The sequence below is a fragment of the Acartia tonsa genome, chromosome 11, assembly GCF_053477335.1.
Source record: "Acartia tonsa isolate MP-2025a chromosome 11, ASM5347733v1, whole genome shotgun sequence".
NCBI lineage: Eukaryota > Metazoa > Arthropoda > Copepoda > Calanoida > Acartiidae > Acartia > Acartia tonsa.
In genome coordinates, this window is record NC_137270.1 from 27,267,028 (window position 1) to 27,285,477 (window position 18,450).

General features: G+C 32.2%; 1 protein-coding gene across 6 annotated transcripts in view; it reads left to right on the forward strand.

Annotated features, from left to right (window-relative positions):
• Nucleotides 1-18,450, forward strand: part of LOC145332707 (uncharacterized) — an 82,673-nt gene that overhangs the window by 35,355 nt on the left and 28,868 nt on the right. For all 6 annotated transcript variants that reach the window (XM_080177727.1, XM_080177728.1, XM_080177726.1 and 3 more), the window contains 2 exons: nucleotides 16,603-16,652; nucleotides 17,281-17,368. In XM_080177727.1, coding sequence (XP_080033853.1) covers nucleotides 16,603-16,652; nucleotides 17,281-17,368 — 138 coding nt within the window. The remainder of the gene's footprint in view (nucleotides 1-16,602; nucleotides 16,653-17,280; nucleotides 17,369-18,450) is intronic.

Genomic DNA, 18,450 nt, shown 5'->3' on the forward strand with positions numbered 1-18,450 from the left:
TTTTTATTCCTCCCCCCATACATGCAGTTTTTTCACCACTCATTCTTATGTCGTTTTACTTTAAACATTTTGTACTAGTGACTGCTTCTTAAACTCTAGATTTAAACTCTAGGGGGGGGGGGGGGCGTATCTTTTATATCATTTACTCTTTTCTTGTAAGGTTTAGGAATGGATATAGAATACGTCGATATATTGACAGGAGAAAACGTCAATTTAGGATGCTTTTATGGACCTTTTTTATGGGTCAGTTCGTTCATTTGGATAAAGGGGGTGGATTTCACATGCATTATTTTAGCAAGCTGCGAGCATCACTTTAATAGAGTACATGAAAGTCTGGTCAAAATAGCTTACATAAAAATATTTCTAGATTTTATAAGATGTTAAAAAGTATAAAATTACTGCTTATGCTGAGAAATACTTTGTAAATGTTACATGTAAATTCTTCAGGAGATTACATGAGGTCAAAAATATCTTACAAAATGTCACTTTAATACTAGTTTTTTTGCTGTAAACGAGAAAAAACCCCAGAAATATGGAACATAATACTTATATAACAAAAATTATAGCAAGAAAAATACTACTAAATTTAAATTTTTGATAGTTTGAGGACATTTAGCTGGTTTCTAAATTGTCATAATAGCGTTTTCTTATTCGTTTGCCTAACAAACATGGAGACTTTTATTGAATTTTTGAATGGTTGTTTAATTAAGTCGAGTGTTCAGACGTTTCAACCCCTTATTGTAATCTACATAACCGGTTATTTATTTCGTATATACCATCAATGCAATTGGGGATGTACATTAAATTCATAGGCTATTGTCTTATCCATTTAGATATCTGGGATACACCAACAAAAAGAGGCCTCACGTTTTATCCCTTTTAAACTTTTTCTGTGGATATTTGGCATAAATGTGATAAAATCTACCTATAAACAACACAGAAAGGACACTTTTTTTTATTCCTTGAAAAACACACACGTTTAGGTCAGGGATCTAAAGGGATAAGACAATAGGCATTTGATTTAATTACAATACCAATGCAATGATGAAAACAAAATCATACTTTTTGTAGATTACAATAAGTGGTTGAATCGTTTCGTCACTAAACTTAATGAACAAACCAATCAAAATTCAATGTAAGTCCCCAAAATTATTAAGCCAACATATAAGAAAACGTTACTGTAAAACTTTAGGGACTAGTTTAATAAACAGCCCAATATCCCCGTCTTCCCTGCGTTAAGATAGAGGTGAGGGGAATATTGTCATAAAAATTCAGAAGCATAATTCAAATAACAACAGGATAATTCTAACATGTCTAAATTATCGAAAATATCCAACCGTTCGGATGGACGGACGTACGGGCAGATTAATAACAGAAAGCTTCGCTATTAAAAATTTGCATGAATATATTACCCCTTCTTTTTTTTTTTTTATCACACATATTTGAATATATTCTGATGTAAGAGGTCAATTATAGTTTATACAAAGTAAAATTCACGTTTCTAAACATGTGACCGTTTCTAATGTACCCCAAAACATTAAATCCAATTTAGGGAGGGAGGGGACATTGGGCTGTTTAGTGCTTTATTCCACAAAGTTTTTATGATTTCGTTATCTAATTTTATGGCTAAGCAACTTTGGAGACTATATTGAATTTTTATTGGTTGGCTTATAAAGTTGAGTGTTCAAACGTTTTAACCACTTATTGTAATCTACAGATGGGGTTATTTTGTGTATCATCATTAGGGATGTACATCAATTTATTGGCCATTACGTAATCCCTTTAGATCCCTAATATTAAATACATTACTAATGGGTAAAAAAGAAAGTGTAAGAGGCTTAAATTTATAATATTATACCTCAAACCTCTGAAGTATATAATACTAGCGGCTACGCCCCTAGAGGCATCTAGTGGCACTTTGAATGTTTTTTTTAAATATCTAATTACAGAAATAATTGGTTTATGTTTCGTTGGAGTCTCTTTTTCGGGAGGGGTAATTTTTTTCTAGGGGCGATTTCTCCTGATAGGGTGGTGGTACCCTCCCCCAAAATAGTTATAAACCTTCCCGGGACTTATGAGAAGCTACCCTGTTAAGGAGAACCTGATCGGTTCAGCGGTAAGCGAGATCCTTCGGTACAAACACACAAACACACAGACAAACACACAGACATCCTGTTACTTTAGTATAAGGATAGATAGCTGCGCCTAAGAGTGACTCAACGTGGCCGAAAATATTTTGGCTGAGCCCGACTGATCCTTATTAAATATACTCAACTTTAATTGCAAGAAGCTGCGGCTTTTAAAGAACAACATTCCTAAAATGCATGTAAATACATAAGATAGTCAGTAATTTTCGGTGAATAATTTTAAATTTGATTAAAACATTTGTAAAAAATTTGCTAGATTATCTAATTTGCTATAATATAATTACAAATCGCCAATTATGGGGTCTGAAATTTGCGTCATCCTTCCATCCTGACGCAAGACGCACAACTGCTACGACCGTTGCATCCTAAAATTCTGCCAAAAATAAGCTTATAATTTACTTTCTAGGCGACGTATTTTAATAATGAAAATTATATTATTAGCAATGAAAAAATTTCAAAATTTTCATTGTACTAAAAGTATGATTTTGAATTGTCTATAACTTTTTTTGTTTTTGAAGCTGGAGGCTTCCAATTTTTGGTATTGGGTCTACTCGTGGCAGTCTTTCAGCAGTTAAAGCGGTATATTTCTTGCATGGTTCCTTTAAATGCATTATCAAAATCATTTACTGAAGGATGTTTCGATTTTTTAAAGCTTACTGTGAAGGAATTTACCACTATTATGACAAGACTTTTTATAATTTTTTTCCAGTATGGCTTCCAAACCGTTAAATATTCGCTTAATTCGAACCGGCTCACAACCATACTGAAAAATATTGTACAAACATTTTCCACGAAAAAAAAAATAAGAATCATAAAAGAATAATACCAGTTTTGTTAGCCAGGGACTTTGGCCCCTCGTAGCTAACAAAACGGGTTTTAATCCTATTTTTTTCCAATAAAAGTCCCCATGGTTATTAACCTAACGAAAAAGAAAAATTATAAAGCTTTGTTGACTGGTGTAATAAATAGTTGAATGTCCCCTGCCTCCCTGTGTTTGAATACTGTCAATGCATTTAACTTCCAAAATCGCAAGTTGTGTAGTACAACTACAAAGTCAAGGTCAGAAAACAGAATGCAAAAATAATCCCGACACACACTTGTGCAAATAACCTTACAGTGTATATAAAGCAGAGAAAATATGCAACTTTGGCTCAGTGTTGCTTTTTAATTTTCGTAGAGTTGAAGTTCAGGGATCTAAAGGGATAAGAAACTGGCCGATAAATTGATGTACATCCCCAATGTTGACAGACGAAATTAACCCATCTGCAGAATATAATTAGTGTTTGGACACTGAACTAAATGAACCAACCAATCAAAATTCAATAAAAATCACCAAGGTTCTTAACCCATTGAATAAGACTTGTAATTATTGTAATAATTATTGTAAGACTAGTGTAACTAGTGAAATAAAACAGCCCAATGTCATAAGGCATAAGTTTTCATGAAAACTTATCTGGTTTAGACATGCTTTCAAGTTAAGTAAAACATGATAAAATTTTTAAAATAATGGATAATAGGGATTGAATTCGTTGACAGGTAATATAAAAGAGACAGAAAGTTTGCGAAAAAGAGCAAAGTCAAATACTAACAAGGATGACAACATCCATAAAAGCGAAGCACTGAAACGGTAGGACAACCGGACATTAACACTTGTATAGTGTCAGAACTGAAAAATCAGAATATAAATGTATAAGAGTCAAAGCAAAATTGTAAGTAAATTTGTTGAAAAACTGCTTGATACAGGATAATGTTTATGGACATACTTACATTTTTAGGACTTGATTATAGAGTTGTTTTGCTTATAACATTGTACTTTGTTGTCCCAGGAATTAATATACCAAAATTGAGATCAATCGGATAATTAGATCACATAAAAATTTGTTGTTAAAAAAGTAAAAAAATCAACATGTTTAAAATGGACGTACGGACATTCTGGTAATGGTTATTGAGTTGCTACGCGTTCTAAATTGTACCTAACTACTACAGGAATCACTATGCTTAGTTTGAAATCGATAGGACAATTCTGACTTGCATAAATTAACGCAAAACGCTATCTGTCTCGGACGGACGAACCGATCCTAATTATAGAAAAGCCTCGCTTTTAAGAAGGAGGGGGATAAAAGGAGAAACTTAAACTAGGGAGGTGGACAAAAGGGTAAAAAGTGCTAAATAAAGGGGTGAACAAAAGTGCAGCGTTTTATGTCTGTTGCACGTTGCAACGATAGATATTAGACAAAACTTAGAGTAATTATTGCCATGGATCTAAAGGGATAAGACAATAGCCGACAAATTGATGTACATCCCCAACGATGATAGACTAAATTACCCCTTCTGTAGATTACAATTAGTGGTTGATACGTTTTATGTCTTGTAGTTGCACGTTGCAGCGATAGACATTAGACAAAACTTAGAGTAATTATTGCCATGGATCTAAAGGGATAAGACAATAGCCGACAAATTGATGTACATCCCCAACGATGATAGACAAAATTACCCCTTCTATAGATTACAATTAGTGGTTGATACGTTTTATGTTTTGTTGTTGCACGTTACAACGATAGACATTAAACAACAGTTAGAGTTATTGTAGACAGGGATCTAAAGGATAAGACGATGGCCTATAAATTGATGTATATCCCCAATGAGGATACCAAAAATTATCCTTTTTGAAGATTAAAACTAGTGGTTGAAACGTTTAAACACTCAGCCTAATGTACCAACCAATCAATATCCATTAAAAGTCCTCAAAGTTTTTTAGCCAATGAATGTCGACGATAAGTCAGCCATAACCTGATTTATTTTTCAATGATCGACATAAACCATCGAATTGAACCTCGACCAAATGCTCTGATGTAGTGCAGTCTATTCATAGAGAGAGGGGACAATGGTCGGTTATCTATACTAGTTCCTAAAGTTTTATATAGTAACGTTTTTTTATTCGTTGGCTTAAAAAATTTGGGAACTTTAGTGAATTTTGATTGGTCGTTTTATAAAGTTGAATGTCTAAACGTTTCAACCACTACCAAAAGTGGTAATTTTGTTTATAATCATTGTGGCTGTACATCAATTTAATGACCATTGTCTTACTCCCTTTAGATCGATTAGTTTATTTCATCTTTGTCTACTGTTGCAATTTGCAAATCCAACGTAGACATATAATTGTTTGCAAGGGAGGGGGAGATAGGGGTAAAATATAAAGCAAAAAAGGTGAGTGATAAAAGAAAAGAGAAAAAGAGAGAGAGAGAGATAAAGAAAAATGTTGATGAAAGCCATCAAAGTACGCTAAGTACAAATATCTTTTGCTTTGTGTTATGAATGTAAACCTGACAAATATTTAGATTTTTATTTTCTTTCTTAATATATGCTGGTTACTTCTGATATATCAGCAACAATCCTCTTTGAATCAAATAGCCTAAAACCATCCCGCAGCCTATGTGAAACATCCCTAAGTAGGTTACTTAATAGGTTCTTTTGTTAGAAAGATATTTCTATAATCAAGTCCTAAAATTGTTAGTATAAACAATACCTATATTTAAGCAGTTTTACAACAAATTTACGTACAATTTTGTTTCGAAATTTATATTCTGCTTATTTTGTTCAGACACTCCACCAGTGTTAACCCTTTACAGTCGGGCCCTTGCCGCACCTTAATCGGTCGGGGGGGGGGGGGCGTTCAACGCCCCCCCCTTATTATCTCAGTTCCTATTAGAGCTAGAGGGCTAAATTTTTTTGTGCAAGTCCCCTGTTTGATAATGAATTTCCGACCTTTTATAAGTCTAAGTCAATTTTCGCTTCCTTGACCCTTTTATTTAACAACCTTTGTTTTTAGGTCTTATTTTACTTAAAAATTTCAAACGGCTGTAATTTTCTTATTTTTTAAGCTAGAAGAAATTTTTTTTCCAGAAAATGTTTATCTTTATGTAAATTTTACATTAGAAATATCAAAATATAAATTTCAGCGGCCGCAGCTGTACTTGGCAGTTGCCAGCCGCCGCAGTCGGCGGTCGGCGGGAAATTTTAATACGTTATGCAGACATGTAAGAAAAGCTTAAGTTTAAAATTTGAAGTCTCTAAGTCAAAAATTGCGGCCACAGGAGCCTTTTAAAGATTTCTGGAGACCTGGAGGATCAGGACCTGCAGGATCATACCTGGAACCTGAAAGTGACTTGAACACCTGTATTTCATATAAGGATGTACTACTAGAGGATTTTTTAGTATTTTGGTATGATAAAATGCTTTGTTTTAGTCAAAAAAATATTTTTGCTCTTTACCTGGATGACCCTGCCAGGTTTGCTGGCATCCTGTGCCCGCCAGGATGGAGATATTCAAAAAATTCCAACTCTTAGTTATGTGTCATACCCATACTTGCCCCCCCCGACCGTTCATGGTTAATGTACGTTTGTCCTACCGTTCTAGAGCTTCGCTTGTTGTTAAATATAACTTTTTTGCTTTGCAATTTAACTACAAAGTGAGGAATTTTGAAAATATGTTTGTCATTAAATGTCATTGTTAATCAACAAAGTGTATTGACCAGGGAGGGAGGGGACATTGAACTGTTTATTACACTAGTCCCCAAAATATATGATATCGTTTCTTTTATTTTTTGGCCCATCAACTTTGGGGAAATTTGTTGGTTGGTTTATTAATTGAGTGTTTAAACGTTTCACTAATTGTAATCTACAAAAGGGGTAATTTTGTGTATCATCATTAGGGATATACATCAATTTAACGTTAATTGTCTTATCCCTTTAGATCCCTGGTAATAACAAGGATGACATATTTATTAATAGCGTAACTCTGAGATGACAGTGTGTTCTTTTTTATAAGAACTTTTTTGAAAGCAATTTTACCCTACTTATAACTATTAGAATTTAATGAATAATGGCTTATTTTTTTCGTTTTTTATACAATTAATAAAAAAAATATTTCGGTTTACATTAAAATGCACAGCAATATAAAATTCATAACTTAGGTGTCAACATCTAAAATTGGTTTTAGCGCATTTTCTTATGCTCAAATCTTCTATGTTTTGCAAGAATGACTGAAAACGCTTCAAAATTGAGATAACGAGCTAAAAAATGATACAGATTCTATTGAGGACATGTCTTAAAATTCCTTGGGTAAGTTAACCCCATCACTATTAATATCTTTTCATGGGCCCACAAAAAAAGCTTAAATATCTAATAAGATTATGAATTATACCTCCGTATTTACGTGTTTGAGGACAAGAAAAAAGCCTGGAAGTGGTTTTGGACGTCTAGAACTGATTCTATGTACAACAAAATGTATGAAGAACTCAATTTTGAAATTTTTCTATTCAAACTTTAAAATGTTGTAGTACATGTCCCCAATAGTATAGATGTATACATTTTTAGCTCGTTATTGTAACTTCGAAGCGTTTTGCAGCATTTCTTGCAAAGGGTAAAAGATTTGAGCATAAGAAAAATGTTTGATTTAGTTATAAATGTTGTCATCCTTGTTACAATAAGTTTAAATTATAATCTAGATACGCTTATCAAAATTAAATGTTTTGAAAAGTCATTTTGATGAAATTTAAAGATACTAAAGTATAATATTTCTTCAAGACTTGCATTAAAACTTGTTTTAATAAAAGTGCACAAGCGCAGAGAGAGAGGGACATTGATCCCCAAAGTTTTTAATAATGTTTTCTTATTCGTTGGCTTAACAACTTTTGGGACTTTTGTTGAATTTTGATTGGCTGATTCAGTGATTATCCCTTTAGATCCCTGAAATTAAAGGGTTATACAATATAGAAAATATTTTAAAACTTACTAAATCGATAAATTTAAAAGAAAACTCTATTTAAAATTTGGCAGGTGATGTTAATAAATCCCCAAATGTGAGAAATTCGATTGATTTACTTTTGTCAAAACCTAAGTTATTAATGCTACAAATAAAACAAAAATACGTTTTAAGCTTTAACTAAGATTTATTGAAAATGATAATTCATTTATATTTTTTATTATATAATTTATATTACATTTGTTCGGTCATCTCTCTCTCCTCCTCATGCTTTCCCTTGGACATCCTCTTGGTCTTGACGTGCTGGTTCCTCTTCTGTCTGACGGAGTCCTTGCGCTTGGTGTCCACATGTCTCTTGGTATTATTCCGGTTGGTGCCATGTTCAATGTTTTTATTTTTAGTTTGGCGGCGAACTTTTGTTACAGTTCGACTTTTTGACGGACCAGCTTTCTTAAGGCCCATCTTTATATATCTTCCTTTAGAATCTCTTTTACGGGTTGGCCCCGTCGCCTTTTTGGGCATCTTTGATTTTGGCTTCTTAGTTGCAGATTGCTTTGACTTCATGGATCTCTTAGCCGCTCTTTTGGACTTTTTCGCCTCTGGCTTAGATGCTTTCATGCCCATTTCAAAAGAATATTAGTTTATTGATGTCGAAAGTTAATTAACTATAAATGTTAATTTCAAAAATATTTTGGGAGATTTTTCTCAAAAATTTTAGAAAATTTTTTGTTAAAAATTGGAAAATTCTTTTTTTTTAAATTTTCTACACTGCAATAAATATATAATTAATCAGAGATAAGACAGTGGCCGTTAAATTAATATTCATCTCAATTAATGATACACAAAATTACCCCTTCTGTAGATTACAATTAGTGGTTGAAACGATTAGACACTCAACTTTTTAAGCAAACAATCAAAATTCTAAAAAACTCCCCTAAGTTGTTAAGCCAACGAATAAGAAAAGTTATAAAACTTTGGGGACTAGAGTAATAAACAGCCCATTGTCTCTCTGTTTAAAAGTACAGATAGCGAAAGTTTTTAATGTTTATTAAGTCTCAAAGAAAACTAGACTACGTGGCTCCGTGCACAAAGACGGGATTAAAGATTTGTCTTTTACACAAAATGACAGTAAAATTACAATATAATTTATCCTAAAAAAGTGATGTGATAGCTTAAATTATTAGACTTTATGGCTCCATGCACCTTAAGCAAAAATTGCAATCGTGGACTGTTTATTTAATGCAACAAATTTGTAAATAGCAATACTTATAAAGGTTTATAATAACTTCAAACATTTTTAAATTTGTGTATTTTTACATTTTACATTGAATGATTTACACAAAATTACAATTTTGTAGATGACCATAATTGGTTGAAACTTTTGGACACTCAATTTAAACAAAATTCAAGAAAAGTCCCCAAAGTTGTTAAGCCAACGAATAAGAAAACGTTATAATAAAACTTTAGGGACTTGAGTAATAAATAGCCTAATTTCCCCTGCCAAGTTATCCTTATACTAAAGTAACAGGATGTCTGTGTGTGTATCTGTGTGTCTGTACCGAAGGATCTCGCTAACCGCTGAACCGATCGGGTTATCCTTAACAGTGTAGATTCTCATGTTTCCTGGGAAGGTTTATAACTATTTTGGGGGAGGGTACCACCACCCTCCCAAGAGAAATGACAAAAAAATCGAAAAAAATTTTTAATATTGGGAGACTTCAACGTTACATATGGTAGGTATCGTAACATAAATAAGGAGACTTCAACGTAACATATGGTAGGTATCGTAACATAAATAATTAACATAGACTTTAACAAACAAAAACATTTAATGTGCCACTAGAGGCCTCTAGGGGCGTAGCCGCTAGTATATTATATTATATTATATTATATACACAAATGACTAAACACCCATAGTTGAGGTGTAAGCAGATTTTTGTGCATTCAGATAAAACAATGGTGTTCATGTAATGAGGTCAATGATTTTTGACAGACAGACAGTCAAATTAATAACCAGTGAAATTTTCATGAAAAATGACGTCATACTGGCCACTATTAGTCTATTAAAATGTATACTGGCCTACCATTGGTAATTTAGTCTGTGTGTTGGCCTATCATTGTTCATTTGTATTATATGCTTTCTTGAGTAGCAGGATGAAAAGAGGATGAGTACTAGTAGGGTTAATACTTGGTCTGTGTTTGTACATTACATATTTTGTAAAAATGAGATTTTCAAAACCAGTTATGGATTGAGTATTTGTCATGCTATTTGCTTTAAACGAAGAGGAATACAGATAAACAGAAATAATAGAAGTTGCTGTTTTTTAAGTCATAGAATATCTGCAGCCCTCTGTATAAACTTTCTAAGAAAAAAACTTGACTGTAAGCGTCTTGACATTGAAAAAAACTAGAAAACACATAATTTGAAAATATCATGGATCTAAAGGGATAAGACAATGGCCGATAAATTTATGTACATTTTCATTGATGTTTATTGACAATATTACCCCATCTGCAGATTACAAATAGTGGAAGAATTATTGAACACTTAACTTAATTTCTTTTAGTGTTAAATGACAATCAATGGCTGACAATTAGATAGATTTATGTAATTAAAGACAGACAGACGCATTTTAATATTGAGAAGCTACGCTTATAAGAGGATTTTTTTACTCAAAAACTCAAAACCAGTCGCATAGCTGTTTTTTCCAATTGTCTATTTTTAGAGTTTTTTTTATTATACTTCGTAATAAAAATTCCTAAGAGTCCATTTGCTTATTATAATAGAATTTAATACGATACCACTTAAAGATGCAGAAAACAATTATTATTTTCTTGACATCTAGAGGAAAAGGATAAGACAATTGCCGATAATTTGATGCACATCCCGATTAGTGATACATAAATTTACCCCTTCTGTAGATTACAGTTATTCGAATAATTTTATTGCAATCTGTAATATAAAGTAGCTTGACGTCTGTCCGTCCGTCCGTCTAAAGCTTAAGATCTCGGTAAACACTGAACCGATTGGATTCTACTCTTCAGGGTATATACCTACTGGTCCTATTGTAGCTTTAAGCTATTTTCTTGGGGGTAGGAATACCCCCAACCCCCATATTTTTTTTGTTTTTGTGGGGAAGTTAATGACATTTAAATTTTTTTTTGATTACCTAGAGGCTAGGGGCGTAGCCGCTAGTATAGGATAAAAGAGTTAATTGTAACATGCTAATAATCCTATTATACTATTAGCAACCCTCGCCTCAATGAGCAGATTAACTATTAATGTTGCAAACTTTATCAATTGCTTTTATAGAAAATACTTTATTTGATTCTCTTAAAATTATCTCTGATGTACTCTCCAATAAAAACTTTCCATCCTGCTTTGATCAGAGAAAAAATATGCTGCAACAAGATGGTATGCTATTACTTCCGCTGGTTAAACCAGGCTTTCCTTTAAACTTTCCATTTTTTTTTTATGGGGGGGATATTTTTCATTTTTTGTGGGGCTTGGGGGTGTCCCAACCCCCAAGAAAATATGTATAAACCTTCCCGGGACCTATGAGAAGCTACCCTGTAAAGGAGAACCCGATCGGTTCAGCGGTTAGCGAGATCCTTCGCTACAAACAGACAGACATCGTTCTACTTTGTGTTATAGATAAACAAAAAATAAGGGAAATTACGGATTATAACCAATGTATAACCCTGCGGGGCTAGCCTCTACCAAACAACCAAACCTAAACTGTACTGAAGTAATTAGCAAATACACAAAAATTCCCCATCTTATTATTTTAATGTTACTTTTCTGATAATTACGTAATTTTGTATTTAGACGGAAGATATGGCCCATCCAACAAAATAAATAGGAAGATATCAAGCTGGATAGAAAGATAGCTAGATAGATAGAAAGATAGCTAGATATCCAGCTGTGAGATACACAAAAAATATTCCCGCCATTGCATTTAATCGTCGCAACTTTTGGGAAAAATTAGACATTTTTTGGACCCTCCAGGATTTCCGATTTTGGCAATGTTAAAAAAAGTTTTCTCACAGATTTTATGTAATTTTGGACAAAATAAAAGAATGAAAAAATACTTTTTACATCCGTAAATTATTAGAATTAAAAATGTCTTAAAATAAAAAAAATTAGGGAATATTCTTAGTAGTATTTATTTAGTCTTAGATATGTTTCTAAAAAGAAAAATTAACTGTAGCAATGTAAGTGTCTCATACTACTCGATCCAGGAGTCATTGGTCTAAACTCCAAGAAAATATGGCTAATCAAACAAACAAACAAAATTACCCATTCTGTAGATTAAACTTATTGGTTGGAATGTCTGCACATTACTAGTATGTTACCAACTAATAAAAATCAATTAAAGCAACCAAATTTTAAGCTGGGAAACAAGATAACATGGTTATATATGGATACCAGTAATTTAAAGTACGTCCAATGTCTCTTCCCTTCCTGACTATTAAAAATTTTAAAATAGTACTTTTTACACATTGTTTTTTTTTTCCAAAAGACATTGTGGATTTTAAATGTAGGCGTTTTTAGGCATAATGACAAGAAAGTTTTTATTCTGTTTAATTTATGTCTTGATGTGTTAAAGATTATGTTAGCAATCTTGCAAAGAATGAGGGCACATTGGACTGTTTATTACACTAGTCCTTAATGTTTTATAATAATGTTTTCTTTTTTGTTGGTTGAACAAATTTGGAGTCTTTGAGTAAATTTTGATTGGTTGGTTCATTAAGTTAATTGTCTAATGATTCAACTACTAGCTAAAATCATCAATTGGAGTGTACATCAAATTATCTTATAGATTTTAATTGGTTAGGATTATTAAGTTGAGTGTTCAAAACTAACAACTACAAATTAATACAGAAGTCTTGCATAGCAGTAGCCGGAGCCATTCAAACTCACGACATTTTGTGATTTCATTGTCCTTGTTCTATAAATCAAGTCAGGGATCTAAAGGGATAATACAATAGCAGATAAATTGATAAACTACCCCTTCTGTAGATTAAAATTAGTGGTTGAAACGTTTGGTCACTCAACTTAAGGAACCAACTAATCAAAATTCAATTAAAGTCCCCAAAGTTGATAAGGTAACGAATAAGAAACTTTATTATGATACTTTGGGCACTAGTGTAATAAACAGACCAATGTCCCCTCCCTCCCTGAAATAAAGTGCAGTTTTGAAGAAGCCTTTCTAGAATTTCTAGCAGTCAATTTATTATCCACCTATTGTTTTCAAATTTAGGGAGCAAAGCTACTCAATTCCTAAACCTTAAATTGATTAATAGGACAGAGTATATTGGAGTTTAAATCACATTTAATGGTTGAAAACTATGGGTACTTTTGTTAAAACTTGATTGGGCTGTACAATCCAGGAGTGTCCAAACTTTTCCACCAACAAGTTTAATATTCTGAAGGATTGTTTATTACGCTAGTCCATTAAGTTTTCTCATTTGTTGTCTTAACAATTTTGGGAACTTTTATTGAATTGTGATTGGTTGGTTCATTAAGATAAGTGTCAGAAAGTTTCAACCTCTAATTGCATTCTACAGAAAGAGTAATTTTGTGTATCATCATTAGGGATGTACATTAATTTGTAGGCCAATGTCTTATCCCTTTAGATCCCTGCTTAAACTTCTGCTATTCGACAATCTTGCCATATAAGAAGATTTCTTTGTGTGGGCTATCATAAATCATCAATTGTAGTATAATTGTCTTGTGAATCGTCAATTAATAAATTATTTGAAAGAAAACTAAATCTGTGAATGTTATCATCCTTGTTATAAAAAGCAGCAATTATCTGTTGTAATGATTTCAATTAATTTTATTCTTTTTATATCTTAACATTTAGCCATCCGCCCACACGGAATAGAAAAAAATGTGTATTTTTACGTTTATGTTAATTAATAAAACAAAAATTTCAATATATTAGTGAATAGTTACCTTTTTTGAACAAATACCATCCCGTGTCCTTAGCGAAGCTTCTCTAAAGTGCGAAGTCAAATGAATCAATATGGTTAGAAAGATCTTTAAAGACCAACAACAAAAAAAATAGCGGCTGTAAATGGGAAGGGTTGGTTGGGATTGGGGTGAAAAATAGCCTAAAACCAACATAAACTTAAATTTAACATAAAATAGCCTAAAATAATCCGGGAACCTATAATAATTACTTTAAAATGAAGAACTGATGGAGTGGTTAGCGAGGAATAACCGTACAAACAAACAAAAAACTTCTTACTTCATAATAATTTAAATAATTTTATTCTATGTTTCATAAATTTTGTAGCATTTATTCAAGAGAATTGTAGAGTAGACATCAAGAGCCACTCTGTTGGTCATAATTATGGATACAAATTTATGATTTGTAAATCCCATAAGGGGCCTAAAATGGTGAAATATTTTAGCAATGGGTTTTACACTTTGAAATGACCAACACTATGCAATAATTTGCTAATTACTTTTATTGCAGCACTATCCTTTATTCTTGAAGTATTTTTAAATTGAGCTAGAAAGTGGGACAGATAATAGATAAAATTGAAAATAAGATTATTCTGTATTATAGAAATAATCAAGATACCCCCCAGACAGCTTCAGAAAATAGTTAAAAGCAATATGAGGATGTAAAGTCTGTAAGTTTTTTTTACATGTTTGATCATGTAATAGGTGATAACTCTGTAAAAAATGCTTACAAAACAGATCTTTTTTGACTTAATATTCTAAAAGAGCTCATTCACAAGCCCAAGTAATCAGTTTATAAATATCTTTCTAGTTGATGGAAAATAATTGAAAGTACTAAAAATATGCAATTTTGAGTGTAAGTTTTTATATGTAACGTTATTATAAAATCATTGGATAAATCTTTTTTTTATACTTTTCTCTCATTTTTAAAGTTTGATTCTGTTCAATTAACTTTTTAAAATTATATATTAATTTATATCTGTAAAAAATCCTATTGCAAGTATTTGGTCATAGATTTTAATCCTACTAAGATAATTACGCTGTAGATAAAATCAAAATATTTTTTTTTCATTCATACTTTGTAAATTACATTATCCTTTCAGTATAAGAAATAATAAATATAAGTTTTTTATTCATTTAAAATTTAAAAGAAAGGAAATGTACATAGAAACTATATAACATTGAACGCACTTGTTACTAAAATTACTATAGACTATTTTCCAGTATGGTTTCGAAACCGATGAAAATCCACCGGATTACAACCGGTTCTCAGCCACACTGAAAAATTATATTACACACAATTTTCAACGAATATTAAAAGAAATATAATTATATCAATATCAGTTTTGTTAGCCTTGGCCTTAGGCCTCTTGGGGCTATAAAAACTGGTTTTAATCTTATAATTTATCATTTTTTTATCCGCGGAAAGCTGACTATAATACGATACGATAAATAACTATTATTTAGCTTCCTGTATTTTATGTTCAAGTGATGCTAAGCTTCTCTTTTATTCGCGTTGATGCCTTCTAATTACTTTGCTATCAGTCAAAATTATAGTTTTAAGAGACATTTTACGAACTTTTGTGCTGTTTTTAAGCAAAGGATTTTGGCCCACCAAGAATTTCCGAATTTGGTTGTGTTATGAAAATTTTGAATGAATTAAAAGAATGAAAAATAACTTTTATTAAAATGAAATTGTTTGAAATAATAATGGCCTTAGTCCAAAGGAGCTTACAAGCCCCCCACCCCTTCCTCCCCTCAACATTTATCTCGGAAACTATAAGAGATATCAAGTCAGACTTATCAGCAAAGTTGTTTATTTATCAAATTCAGGAAGATTAAAATTAATTTTGTAACTGTATCTGTCACGTGATAAAAACACTTTAGGAAAGGTGGGGGGGGGGGGGGGTGGGATTTGGCCCCCACCATTCGAAAAAGGTTAAATATCATAATAAGCATAGAAAACTTAAGTTTAATGTTATTGAAAATGATTTTATTGAACTAAAGGATTTACGAAATTTTGACTAAGTTAAGTTACTGTTTTTAAAACTAAAATATCAAAATATATTTTGGATATAATTGTACTTGTTTTAATTGCTATTTAAAAAGTAAGTAAATTACCAAAAACAAGTGTTTGGTTGCGTAATCACATGAAAAGCAAAAAAATGAATCAAAACCTGCAAAAGAATAATTCAAAGAGTTATGTTATTCGCCCCTAGCCAATAAAGATTCAAACCAGACAAGCAGCATTTGAGATAAACTACTGCTTATTACAGTATGATTCTTGTTTTGCTTAAATTCATAAATAAATTTATTATTTCTTGATTTACAAAAAATCAATATCTTTGAACCAGTTATATCTAGCACATTTTTATTACTTTTTTTCTGTGTGGTTGGTTACCATTAATATTAAAGGGCCATCTCCCTCGAACTTTAAATTAAATACTTTTTATCAAGCAAAAATCTGGTGTAACGCTTATGAGACATACAGGGTAAATCATAAAAAAAACTATAAGATTTTATGTACATCTATTTAACCAATCTATCCACTATCTATGTATCTTTCTATGTATCTACGCATGTTTCTATCTATCTGTCTGTCTATCTATGTATCTATTTAAATATCTGTCTATCTATCTATCTATCTATCTATCTATCTATCTATCTATCTATCTATCTATCTGATTATCTATCTATCTATCTATTTCTATTTAGTTGGAAGATTCAAGTGCTGTAGTGAGCTCCACACAAGATGAACCTGACCCAGGAAACTAGCCTTATAAATATTTTCAAAATAAGTAAAAAGATTAAAACCAGTTTTTTTAAGCCCCGAATGTTATTACGGACTAACAAATATTGATTTTATGATTTTTATTTTGATATCAGCAGAAAAATGTCTGCAATACAATGCTATACATGATTTTTCAGTATGGCTAAGAACATGCTCTAATCCAGCGGATATAAATCGGTTCCAAAGCCATACTGGAAAGGTTTTTATTTGTATATATGGTTTATCTATTTCCCATTATCCAAAATTCACAAATGACCGCAATTTTTAAAAAATGAATTGATTTTTACTCTTTAAATTAAATTTAGATAAAAACAAATAAAGGTTAAATTAATTGTTATATAAAAGCATTTAATTTATAAAAAATTAATTAAGATGATAATCTGAAAATCTATAAGAGTTTAACTATAAACTAGAAGCAAATTATAGTCTATATAAAAATTACGTCATACAATACAAATTGCCATTAATAGGCCAGTATACATTTTACCATTGGTAAATTAAAATGTATACTGACCTCTCATTGGACATTTGTAGTGTATGAAGTCTTTTTTTATAGGCACTATAAGCTGCTTCTATAAACCATAAGTATGGCTTGCTAATTTAGAATCCCATGGAGGGGGACAAGGGTCTGTAGGAGACAGGTATACTCCGGGTGGTACTCCTGAGGATGGTATCAGAGGGGCAAAGCAGGTAGATACATAGATAGAGAGATAGATAGATAAATATATAGACATATATATAGATAGATAAGACAAGTGCTCCAGGATGCAGGTATACTCCGGGAGGTACTCCTGAGAGGGTGTCAGAGGGACAAAGCAGGTAGATACATAGATAGATATATATATAGAATATAGATAGATAGATAAGACAAGTGCTCCAGGAGGCAGGTATACTCCGGGAGGTACTCCAGAGGATGGTATCAGAGGGGCAAAGCAGGTAGATACAAAGATAGGTTTATAGATATACGTATAGATAGATAAGACAAGTGCTCCAGGAGGCAGTTATACTCCGGGAGGTACTCCTGAAGATTTTATAAGAGGGACAAAACAGGTAGATACATAGATAGATAGATATATATAATATTGATAGTTAGATAAGATAAGTGCTCCAGGAGACAGCTATACTCCGGGAGGTACTCCAGAGGATGGTATCAGAGGGGCAAAGCAGGTAGGTAGATAGATAGAGAGATAGATAGATAGATATATAGACATATAGATTGATAGATAAGACAAGTGCTCCAGGATGCAAGTATACTCCGGGAGGTACTCCAGAGGATGGTATCAGAGGGACAAAGCAGGTAGATACATAGATAGAGAGATAGATAGATAGATATATAGACATATAGATTGATAGATAAGACAAGTGCTCCAGGATGCAAGTATACTCCGGGAGGTACTCCTGAGGATGGTAACAGAGGGACAAAGCAGGTAGATACAAAGATAGATATATAAATATATAGACATATTGTATATAGATAGATAAGACAAGTGCTCCAGGAGGCAGGTATACTCCGGGAGGTACTCCTGAGGATGGTGTCAGAGGAGCAAAGCAGGTAGATAAATAGATAGATATATATATACATAGAATATAGATAGATAGATAAGACAAGTGCTCCAGGAGGCTAGTATACTCCGGGACGTACTCCAGAGGATGGTATCAGAGGGACAAAGCAGGTAGATACATAGATATATATATATATATATAATATTGATAGTTAGATAAGATAAGTGCTCCAGAAGACAGCTATACTCCGGGAGGTACTCCTGAGGATG